Source organism: Salmo trutta, chromosome 12 (genome assembly GCF_901001165.1).
Source record: "Salmo trutta chromosome 12, fSalTru1.1, whole genome shotgun sequence".
Taxonomy (NCBI): Eukaryota; Metazoa; Chordata; class Actinopteri; order Salmoniformes; family Salmonidae; genus Salmo; species Salmo trutta.
This window is the reverse complement of record NC_042968.1, coordinates 72,373,979-72,386,232: the sequence shown is the minus strand read 5'-3', so window position 1 is coordinate 72,386,232 and position 12,254 is coordinate 72,373,979. Positions and strand designations below refer to the sequence as shown.

The window sequence follows — 12,254 nt, the reverse complement described above, 5'->3', positions numbered from 1 at the left end:
CACAAGGACCACATATGATGTGTCTGCTGTTTTTTTTGTCTCCTCTTACTACTAAACTGCCGATTCAGAGCAAAATCAGAGCCCTATACTACGAATGTAGTTTGAGGAGTTAGTAAGGTAACTTTGGTCAACTCAGAGATCAACTTGGAAAAACCGGTACCACGAAAGCGGGTCACCTTTAAGCCAGGTAAATTGCTATGGCAACGAATCATTCAGATCTAACCTGCTCCGGGGCAGGATAACTCAGGACTAACTCCATTTACTCTGATGAAGGGTCTGAGCCCCGAGTTGAGGACCAATGAAATCAGATCCCCTCCCTCTCGCAAAGATTGCATCATCATCCACTTCATTTGAGGAAGACAACTGATTAAATATTTTATTATTACATGTATGTGTGTGCTAAAACATGTTAAAATACCTATTACATTACACATTCAGTAATGACAAATGCATTTGAAACTTCATACACAGTAAAACTTTTGTATGACTTAATACAATTATTTTAATCGATAGGAGTAGAAAAAAGGTGCTTGTGCATTGATAAGCACACCCAAACACATCAAAGTAATAAAATAAAGACGGCCCTTCTGAAAGCCTATTTCACACCACAACCTGCTGAATTTGGAACAATTTTTCTTTCATTTGATTTCGGCACAAATAAAAACATGACACTGAATTGCCCATGGATTGATATTTTAGCATTGTCTCAATGAAGAGTTTGGCGTTCGGATAGCCACGTGCGACATGCACGTGCAGTTACAAGCCTGTTAGTTAGCTGCAGGAGGAGAGCAATATCCACCGTCATTGTACGGATGAAGCCTTAGCTGAAATGGGAAGCTAACTGAATCTTTCGAAAATCCTGAGGAGATCTAGCTTGCTTCGTCGCGTACCCCTCAGGTGTGTAGACACCGCAATGACTAATTTACTTATAGTGTCAAGGGAAAGAACGCTGTATGCATCAGGGCCCCTATTGGCCAGGGGTTGGACACCTTGCTGTGCATAGGACACACATTGCTGAACATGACTTATTTTGATCTCATCAGTTCTGATGATGTAAGCCTTGTACAAACAAGAGGGGGGTGGAAAGAGTGATAGAATAGGGGAGGATGAGCGAGGGAGAGATGGTCAAGGAGGATGTCAGAGAGTGAGTGAGAGAGAGCAAGAGAGAGAGAAAAGGAAAAGTGGGGATTGGCAGGTTATTAATGATGCTGCTCGGGCATTGGGCCTGGTGAGTGTCTCTGCCACAGGGGAGCAATAAATCAATGAGCTGATGTGCATGGGCTGTGAAATACCTCTGAAAAACACCATTACTGTACAGAGAGACAGACCGAGTGAGAGAGAGAAAGCGACAGAGAGAGAGAGAGAGAGAGGAGGGGAGAGTGGGGGGGGGAGAGAGGAGAGAGACAAGGATAAACCTGGGGGATAGATACAAAGATAAATATAGAGAGAGATTGATAGAGAGCAGTATAATCTGGGAAGAGAGATGTGTAAGCACAGAGAGCACTGTGGTGATGATAACCTCTGACATCATCATCAACATCCAAAGCCATGACAGCGACAAGCCTGTGCTATGACCCGAAACCTCCATTTCACCACCTCCACAGCACTTTCTTTAAGTGGGGGGGACAAGAACTGCTGCTACATCCAGAAGAATAAAACAGATGTGTATTTGTGGTACTATAGAGTAGTCTTTAGAGTTGTCCTGGATACATTTGAATCCTTATTATGCCTAGAGGAAATATCTTTACGTTTTATACATCTGTGTGTCAGTTGGAGGGAGAGAAATCTTAAAAGATATCACCCATCTTGGGTTGATAGTGATGATTTTGTGACTAGACTTCAAGACCAATGCTTCTGTTAAAATGACCTAGAATGAGATCAGCAACCAACATGGAAAAGCTTACTTGATTGATCTTAACCTTCCTCACGTGTGTATGTGTTTGTGTGTGTGCATGTGTTAGAGAGTATGTCTGCCAAGCCTCCTTCAAGGAGCAACCAGCAGTCCAGACTGATTGAAATATCACATCAAGCAGACCAGCCTTGGGGCTTATGGTATTATGGGGAGAGGTGACATTTAGATTGGATCCCAAGGCTGCTCCTCTGAGATATCTCGACAAACTGTATGAAAGGGCAGGCAAATAGAATCACAGCCACCACACCGTGAGCTAGTTTTCAGACATTCCAAAAGTATGTCTTCAGAAGATTGGGGGCTCTAAAGTTTTGCTAAAGTCGTGTGTTCATGAATTATGAATTACATTTGTATAGAATAGCTCCTTTCACAAACTTTATAACTTATATGTTATACATGTTTAATTGACGTGCATATTTCTACACTGCTTCAATATAACTACACAGCACGAGTTATATAAAGGCATGTACTATAGAGTATGGTGTGTGAACCTCAATGGATTCAATCAGGGCAGGATAATCAGTAATTTCATTCAATGGCAGCTCTTTTCTCTCTTCATCAACTACCTTCTTTTAGCCATTTGTAATGAATGATTGACAGCTCATGGTTGTGTGGATTCAATCGTTTCCTCTCTGGGTGATAAAGTAAATAACTGAAACAGTAATGATGGATCTTCTTTGATTGAAGCCAAGTCCATGCGACTGACTGGCTGGTGCTTTTGAAGCAGGGGTGGACTGTGCTGTACCGTCTGCTGCGGTGAGCAGAATATCAACTCCCCCACTGGCCCAGCTGTAAACAACCTTTAAGGGAGACAGTCACTCCATCGCTCTACCCTGTTCTCTCTCTTCCTTTTCATCCCTTCTTTCCATCTCACAGATCTTTTTGGGAATAGCCATTCCTTTCTCCTACTGTATGAATGAAAATATTCACTGCTCCGATCGTACAACCATTTGTTCCCCCAGTAGACAATAAGAATGTCTACGTATATAAACACATGGGTAGACAATTGAGGCGCTATTGACTCTAAAATGCTAAATTATCACGGTAAAGTGGAAGGCAGACAGACATTAAGCAAGAGAAGTAGCTGCCATCTCCCCACCTATGCGTTGTCTGTAAGTCCCTCTCCCCTTGGACTTGCATTACTGGACTCTCTGCCTGACTGTCACAGTGCTGCCAGCGTGGTATGGGGCATGACTAGCGGCACGGAACATGGACTCATACGTGTGTCAATCAAAGCGCACCCTGTGTCCCCCATGGAGAGAGAGAGGAGCGCTGGGATGGAACGGTCTGCTCCGGGAGGCACCAATCAAATGTCTGATACTGGCTGTAGCCATTCCACTGGGAGTGGGGATGCGAGTCACATGACAGACAGAAAGGAATAGATATAGCCAACTAGACAGACACACAGGGGAAATGACAACAGGGAGATATACTGTGTGTGTATACAGCGCAGATTCCCATAGGGACATAGAATGCATGTTCCAACTCATAGTGTATGTCTAAGAATCATAGTGCTAACCTACAGAAATACACCCCGGGGTACAAACACAAACAAACAAAACACAGGTTTGTAACATAACACACTGGCAACTAGAATCAAAGTCTCACAGCGGTGTACACAGATCCAGTGTTTCTCAAGTGCTGTGTATACAAAGACAAATTGAATTCGGTGGCACAGAAATTCTCATTCAAAAAAAGCATTGCGAATGAAATACTGTAAGCAGTCTGCGGGTATCTTTGGTTTAATCTTCAGCCTTATGTCAAAAAGATTCTAAAAGCACACCTTCCAGTCCTTTTGAATTGTATTGATAAAATAGCATATCATCCCAGTATACATGGAAGACGTTGGAGTTCAGAATAAGCTTTCCAAGACCTAGGAGCCAGGAAAATCCATGATCTTTTCCTATGGCTCAGGGACTCACTGTGGAGCCGTGGAGGATGACACTTGGCTGCAAGTGGGTCTTCCAGCATGACAATAACCCCAAGCACTAATCAAAATCCACAAAGAAATGGTTAATCGACCACAAAATCAACATTTTGCAACGGCCATCTCAGTCTCCGGACTTGAAACCCATTTAAAACCTGTGGTTTGAATTGAAGAGGGCAGTCCATAAGAGCAGACGAAGGATATCAAGGATCTGGAAAGATTCTGTTTGGAGGAATGGTCAATCCATCCAAACATGTTCTCCAATCTCAAAAAAACATTTTAGAAAAAGGCTCAGTGTCATTGTCCTCACAAGGGGAGGTTGCTAGAGTATTGAAAACAGGGGTGCCAATAATTTTGACCCCTATCTTTTTTTATTTATTTTTTATTACTTGTTAAGCAAAAACTATTTATCTGAGCAATTGTATTAGTATAAAATAATATACATTGTATACATTTTTAGCATACAATATAGCTCAGTATTTGTATTATTTATTTTTGCTTATCTTTATCAAGGGTCCCAATAATCATGGACCTGATTGTATGTATACATTAATTGATGTAGTCATTAGTGTCTAGTTAAACTGGGGGTAGTTTTTTCAATTGGAGGGTCTTTCCATGACATAGGTTCATTTTGCATCCCTTTGATATTTTGTGGACCAATATTGAATTTTAAAACATGTAACTGCCAAAATAAATGAAACACCAACATACAGTGCATTCGGAAAGTATTCAGACCCCTTGATTTTTCTCACATTTTGTTACGTTACAGCCTTATTCTAAAACGGATTCAATAGTTTTTTTCCCATCATCAATCTACACACAATACCCCATAATGACAAAGCAAAAACAGATTTAGAAATGTTTGCATATGTATAAAAAAAAAGGAAATATCACATTTACATAAGTATTTAGACCCTTTACTCAGTACTTTGTTGAAGTACAGATGGCAGCGATTTCAGCCTTGAGTCTTCTTTGGTATGACGCTACAGATCCATTGGATGGGGAGAGTCGCTGCACAGCTAGGTGAATGTTCCAATAGGACAGCGATCATGAGCACAGAGCCAAGACAACGGAGGGAACCCGATCGAATATCTCTGGAGAGTCCTGAAAATAGCTGTGCAGCAATTCTCCCCTTCCAACCTGGCAGAGCTTGAGAGGATCTGCAGAGAAGAATGGGAGAAACTCCCCAAATACAGGTGTGCCAAGCTTATAGTGTCATACCCAAGAAGACTTGATGCTGTAATCGCTGGCAAAGGTGCTTCAACAAAGTTCTGAGTAAAGAGTCTGAATACTTATGTTGTGATATTATTTTTAATAAATTAGCAAAAATGTAAAAAAAAATGTTTTGCTTTGTCATTATGGGGTATTGTGTGTAGATTGAGGGGGAAAAAACTATTTAATACATTTTAGAATAAGGCAAATGTAACAAAATGTATAAAAAGTCAAGGGGTCTGAATACTTTGCGAAGGCACTGTATGTGAAGGGATGTATAGACATTATGGACAGTATGTGGAAAGAATATGTAATATATATGAAGAATACAAAGAATAGAATAGTATATGTACAGCAATAGTTGAATAGGATGGACTTAACTAGAATACAGTATATACATATGAAATAGGTAAGTACTGTATGTAACAGTATGTACATTATACAAATGACCAGTGTTCCATAATAAGGAATTTGAAAGGATTTATACTTTTACTTTTGATACTTAAGTATATTTACAACCAAACACTTTTAGACTTTTACTCAAGCAGTATTTTACTGGGTGACTTTCACTTGAGTCATTTTGTATGAAGGTCAAATCAAATCAAATTGTATTTGTCACATACACATGGTTAGCAGATGTTAATGCGAGTGTAGCGAAATGCTTGTGCTTCTAGTTACGACAGTGCAGTAAAATCTAACAAGTAATATAACAATCCCCAACAACTACCTAATACACACCAATCTAAAGGGGTGAATGAGAATATGTACATGTAAGGTATCTTTCCTTTTACACAAGTATGACAATTGGGTACTTTTTCCACCACTGGGATCATAGCTTTCAACTGGATTCACCTGGTCAGTCTAACACCTTAGCAACAGCTGCCAGTGAGAGAATCAGGTGTTTTATACCTGTTAAGAATTGTAATTATTTAAGCTTTGTTGCAATGGTGGTAACATGCTGTGTAATGGGTGCAAAAACAGTTCCTTGGAAAAAGATAGATCTGTGTAGAAAACCTGGCTGCGACCTTCATGTCTACATTATGTAACAGATTGATCGATGCTACGTGGGCAGATTAGAGTTGACAGAGTGCAGCTGGGGGAAACGGCATGGGTAACAGAGAAAAAGTAGATGTGGTGAAAGGCCAGTTTGAATAATGATACTACAATACTGTGTGTCAAATAAATCACAAAGCCTTTTGAAATCGGATCCATGCAGAATTCAATCCATTCAGCATAATTTGCAAGACTCACTGTTACAACCAATACAAACACAGTAAAAGTCATTTTGAAGCATAATATACTTAACCAATGCAATTTATTTATGAGAGGTTGCATCTGAGATCAGTTGCTTCAACACTGCTTTCAAATTCACCAACGCTTCCTTACAGATTACTGAGGAAAATAGGCTTGTGCAAGGGATCTTCTCCTGTCAGAGTTTTAAGCTGGCACTGTCAGTCCCACACCCACACACCGCCATTAATAAAACATGTGGCCGATTCCTCTCATTTCACCCAGATCTTCCAATCCCCCACAGTTTATCATCCAACAGGGATTACACTCGATGGGGACCGAGGTAAAGAATGGCAGGATTAAGAAAGGTGGGGGGGGGGGGCACCACTGCCAACTGGCATCTGTGTGTGACAGAACAAGGAGTGCCCCTTTGAAACAATATACTTTCCATATACTTTCCATATACTTTCCAGGACAGAGAAGTCAATCACCACCTTCCGGAGACACCTGAAACCCCACCTCTTTAAGGAATACCTGGGATAGGATTAAGTAATCTTTCTAACCCTCCCCCCCTACCCTCCCCCCCAAAAAAGATATAGATGTACTATTGTAAAGTGGTTGTTTCACTGGATATCATAAGGTGAATGCACCAATTTGTAAGTCGCTCTGGATAAGAGCGTCTGCTAAATGATGTAAATGTAATGGTCAGAGTTGTGTAGAGTGCACGTCCGCATCCAGTTGCATGTGCCTTGCAATAGTACCAGCATATTAATAAAACGTTTTGCACATTGAAACTAGATTACATTTCTCCAGGCCATTATACGGTGCACACCTACAAAACATTTTTACTGCACTCCAAGTGTGGGTCTAATCGGTGTGCACTTCAAATTCCACATGCCTGTTTCAAGTGTAACACCTTACAACATCCACAACAACCGGTCACGAACATGTTGCCTACTATTCCCATGCTAAAGCAAGGCAGCTGATCGACAGGCAAGACTTGTGCATAAATTGGATCCTATTTTTCTAATAGTGAAGAATGAATGATCACCAGAAACAGTTAAAGATCTGCCTCTACAGTGCTACAGTTAATCATTCTGCTATAGATTTGCTGGAACAGGAAGGGAAGTTTTGAGAAGGAATTAAACTCAAATGAGATGTATTCATATTGTTGTGGTTCTTAGTCACATCTCACGGTCTGAAATGTTGCATATCTTCAACAAGCAAGGTTTGACATGAAATATGAAATATTCATTGCGCTGGAATTTTATGGGACTAATTTCTCAAACACCACTATTGATTTTGAAACCAATATGTTTATAGTGCCTTCAGAAAGTATTCAGACCCCTCCACATTTTGGTAGGTTACAGCCTTATTCTAAAAATGATATTTGTTTTTTCTCAATCTACACACAATACCTCATAATGACAAAGCAAAAACAGGATTTTTTTGTTGTTTCTAATTTCTAAAAAAATATACTGAAATAAGTATTCAGACCATTTACTCAGTACTTTGTTGAAACACCTTTGGCAGCGATTACAGCCGAGTCTTTTTGGGTATGACGCTACACGCTTGGCACACCTATATTTGGGGAGTTTCTCACAATCTTCTCTGCAGATGCTCTCAAGCTCTGTCAGGTTGGATGGGGAGCGTTGCTGCACAGCTATTGTCAGGTCTCTCCAGAAATGTTTGATCGGGCTGTGTGCTAAGGGTCGTTGTCCTGTGGGAAGGAGACCCTTCGCCCCAGGCGGAGGACCTGAGCACTCTGGAACAGGTTTTCATCAAGGATCTCTCTGTACTTTTCTCCGTTCATCTTTCCCTCGATCCTGACTAGTCTCCCAGTCCCTGCGGCTGAAAAACATCCCCATAGCATGATGCTGCCACCACCATGCTTCACCGTAGGGATGGTGCCAGGTTTCTTCCAGAATTTACGCTTGGCATTCAAACCAAAGAGTTCAATCTTGGTTTCATCAGACCAGAGAATCTTGCTTCTCATGGTCTGAGAGCCTTTACTTGCCTTTTGGCAAACTCCAAGCGGGCTATCATGTTCCTTTTACTGAGTAGTGGCTTCTGTCTGGCCACTCTACCATTAAGGTCTGAATGGTGGAGTGCTGCAGAAATGCTTGTCCTTCTGGAAGGTTCTCCCATATCCACAGAGGAACTCTGGAGCTCACCTCCCTGACCAAGGCCCTTCTCCCCCGATTATGCAGTTTGGCCGGGCGTCTTGGTGGTTTCAAACTTCTTTAATTGAAGAATGAAGGAGGCCACTGTGTTCTCGGGAACCGCCAATGCTGCAGACATTTTTTGGTACACTTCCCCAGATCTGTGCCTCGACAAAATCCTATCTCAGAGCTCTACGGACAATTCCTTCAACCTCATGGCTTGGTTTTTGCTCTGACATGCACTATCAACTGTGGGACCTGATATAGACAGGTGTGTGCCTTTCCAAATCATGTCCAATCAATTAAATTTACCACAGGTGGACTCCAATCAAGTTGTAGAAACATCTCAAGGATGATCAATGGAAACAGGATGCACCTGAGCTCAATTTCACGTCTCATAGCAAAGGGTCTGAATACTTATGTAAATAAGGTATTTCAGTTTAATTTTTTTATTCTAAAAACCTGTTTTCGCTTTGTCATTATGGGATATTGTGTGTAGATTGCTGGGGATTTTTTCGTTTTTTTAATCGATTTTAGAATAAGGCTATAACATAATAAAATGTGGAAAAAGTCAAGGTGGTCATAATACTTTCCGAAGGCGGCTCATGCAAGAATCCAGTGTTGGGGAGTAGTGAACTAGTCTTTTAATGACATTTTGCAGTACCTTGGTGGTCGTTGAACTTGATTCAAATCTTGGTAGTTTTTCACTAGTTAATTACTTTTTCTGCCATGTAGTGTAGCAGCTAAATACAGGAACTACACACAATTATTTTAATCAAAAATAAAATATGGGTGAAGTAGGCAACCATTTCCTCTCTTCGGCATCAACTTGCCTAATTCTCACTTGAAACACTGTGCTTAATTCTCACTTTTTGGGTTTAATAGGCTAACTCACACATTATGTTAACATCTGACAAGAGTAATCTGTTCTTGCAATTTGTAGTCTGACATTTCAGAATTAGATATGCTATTTTCACAAAGTAGTTTGGAAGTAGTGAAAAAACGTATTTAAGTACTTTAATTAAGTAAACAATTTCTTACAGGTAGCTTTAATGTAGCTTAACTTCTTCCATTGTGAAGTAATTGCTAGCTTGATAAACTATATTTCAGAGTAGCTTCCATAACTGCAAGAATCTACAATTATCCAAATATCCAAAGGAGTTTGCAGTTTATTGAAACATAATAAGAACATCCATAGACCCTGGCACTTTAACTGTGGTAAAAAAAAAAATGCAGTTAGGGAGCAATAAGTCATGATTTGAGCGCTGTAGTCAACCTGAAATCTATCTCCCAGTCACCAAAAATTTTAGAAATACCTCCATGTACACACAAGTACGTGTTAGGGTTACCATGTCCAACGAAGAAGAGCATGGGGATATTCCCACATCATGACGAGAATATCAGGCTGTAAATATTTGATCATGTGAAGGGAATTTAATCACAACTCTGCTATTTTTGGATAGACTCCTAATATGGTGTCCGTGAAAGGTCAATAATGTGCTACTGTTTCTAAAAACTGCAAGGGTCCAGTGTATTTCTTGCCTGGCTACCCACACTCCTTGTTCAGGTCAAACACTACACCATGCCCACGGATGTTAGTTTCTTCTCTGCAATGAGTCTGTATCTGAGTACCTCCTTCACCGAATAGGAACACATTTGGTACCGTCTGATTGGTCCAGAAACCTATGGGTTGGGCCAGAGCCAGAACACACGTGAGTAAAGCGGTGGTTTGAAAGTTCGTCATTGGCTTTCATACTCTGATTGGTCAGAGACAATCCAATTGCTGATTACATTTTGTACAATGCCTCGTCACCACAAAAAACTTAAATGATGGCAGTCTCAGACTAAAGTATGTAGCGAACGACAGAACAGAGGAAGAATTTAGTTTGAGTTGTCAGGCTAGTATTTTTCAGCATAATCCCTCGCAATATTGTAAAGGTACAGTAAAGCATGACTAAAAACATCAAGTTTGAGTTTAATTAGGCTCTTTTCCTGTGATGAAATAGATCATTTCTTTATGGATACTGTAGACCAAGCTTACATAATAAGCATCTTGTGGGCAAAAATAACAGATCTCCCTCCCTCCAAAATGAAAACAGCGTAGATTCTTTATTGTAGTCCAGGCCATCTTGGTCTGTAAAAGCACAGAAACATCAGTGTTAGACACGGCATGGCTGCGCAGGCCTCCATTATTAACTGTAGCAGGTTTGTTCTCAACTTGAAAACACACCATTTAGTTTCCTCCTGGATTAGGGGACCCCACTGGATCATCTGAAAGAAACAACTTCTTTTTAGGTTATTTGTGTTTAAAGACAATTTCTTACTTGATAAGCTAATGCCCAAACAATGAAAGTGGGGGGCACCATTAACTGTAACACCAACCAAGGGGTGAGTTAAATCATTGGATGAAATAAGAGGAATAGTGGGCTATCACATGGGATGCATTCAGCAGCTGAACTCACAGCAAGCAGTCTAAACCCATGGCATATATAAACCTACACATTGAGTACTATATTATCAGACAGGAGTATAAAGAGAGAGAAGGTTGTTTTTACAGTAAAGAGCGCTTCCACTCCGGGCATGAATAACCAGCCTCCGCTAACAGCGCTAAGACCGAGAGCCTCTTAAATAACATACCGGCCTTCTTCCGGTATCAGTGATGAGCGTGGACACTAATTGTGATTCATTTCATTTACGATGTACGCCCGCGGCACTCTTATCTCGGCTGAGGTAAATCTATACATCCACACAGAAACACTGACAGCACACAGCTTAAGATATGGAAGGTTATTTCCTCTCTCCTCAGTTAGTGGATTGTGGCTCCATCAGATAACTGGCTGGCTGATGTGATGTTAAAATCAGGGTCGCATGGCTGATTTCACTGGCGCACCCTCGCACAGACGGCGATCAAATACGAAATGTCTGCATGTAATTACTGTAAAAGCCCTAGAGGGCACACAGACTGATTCCTGCACTCACCCTTACTGTCCAATCAGACAAGGCAATACAGACTGGGAGTAGGGTCAACTATCTATCTATCACACACACAGAGAGCAAGCAGTATTTCAAAACCTCTGACCACGTTAAGGAAACATTGGCTACATGCACTTGGCATGACATGGTGTTGTTGGGATAGCACTGGGCAGCTGGGAGATGGCACACACACACACCTCATCTAACTACACCTCTAATGCCACTGTATATCAGGCAATAAGAAAGCAACCACAGTTTGAAGTGCGAATTTGTAAACCTCTCACTGATCTTGAATTTGGAGTCCCTGGTGTGCTCTGGCACCCATGCCTCTGTTGCTAAACAAGTCACTGGGGCTTTGAAGACAATCAAATCCAATTCTCCTAGGATGAACGAGTTGTAAAGCAAGTAAGCTCTATTAGCCAGTGACAACATGCGACCAAACCTTCAACTTAAAGCCAATAACTTTCCCATAACCTAAAAGTGGCTTAGAGTGGCTTAGAGTAGAATAAGAGTAGAGAGAATGATTTATTTCAGCTTTTATTTCTTTCATCACATTCCCAATGGGTCAGAAGTTCACATACACTCAATTCGTATTTGGTAGCATTGCCTTTAAAATGTTTTACTTGGGTCAAACATTTCAGGTATCCTTCTACAAATTGGGTGAATTTTGGCCCATTCCTCCTGACAGAGCTGGTGTAACTGAGTCAGGTTTGTAGGCCTCCTTGCTCGCACACGCTTTTTCAGTTCTGCCCACAAATTTTCTATAGGATTGAGGTCAGGGCTTTGTGATGGCCACTCCAATACCTTGACTTTGTTGTACTTAAGCCATTTTTCCACAACA

The 12,254-nt window shown here is 40.9% G+C and overlaps 1 protein-coding gene across 2 annotated transcripts in view; it reads right to left on the bottom strand.

Annotated features, from left to right (window-relative positions):
* Window positions 1–10,450: 10,450 nt before the first annotated feature.
* LOC115204100 (nuclear pore complex protein Nup214) overlaps window positions 10,451–12,254 on the bottom strand; it is a 62,344-nt gene continuing 60,540 nt past the window's right edge. The window contains exons 36-37 of one of the 2 annotated variants that reach the window (XM_029769420.1): window positions 10,671–10,711; window positions 10,543–10,574 (exon numbers count right to left, since the gene is read on the bottom strand). In XM_029769420.1, the coding sequence (XP_029625280.1) occupies window positions 10,708–10,711 (4 nt within the window). In that variant the 3' untranslated portion in view covers window positions 10,543–10,574; window positions 10,671–10,707. Of the gene's footprint in view, window positions 10,575–10,670; window positions 10,712–12,254 lie in introns of both variants that reach the window. The other variant, XM_029769419.1, reaches the window with a different exon arrangement.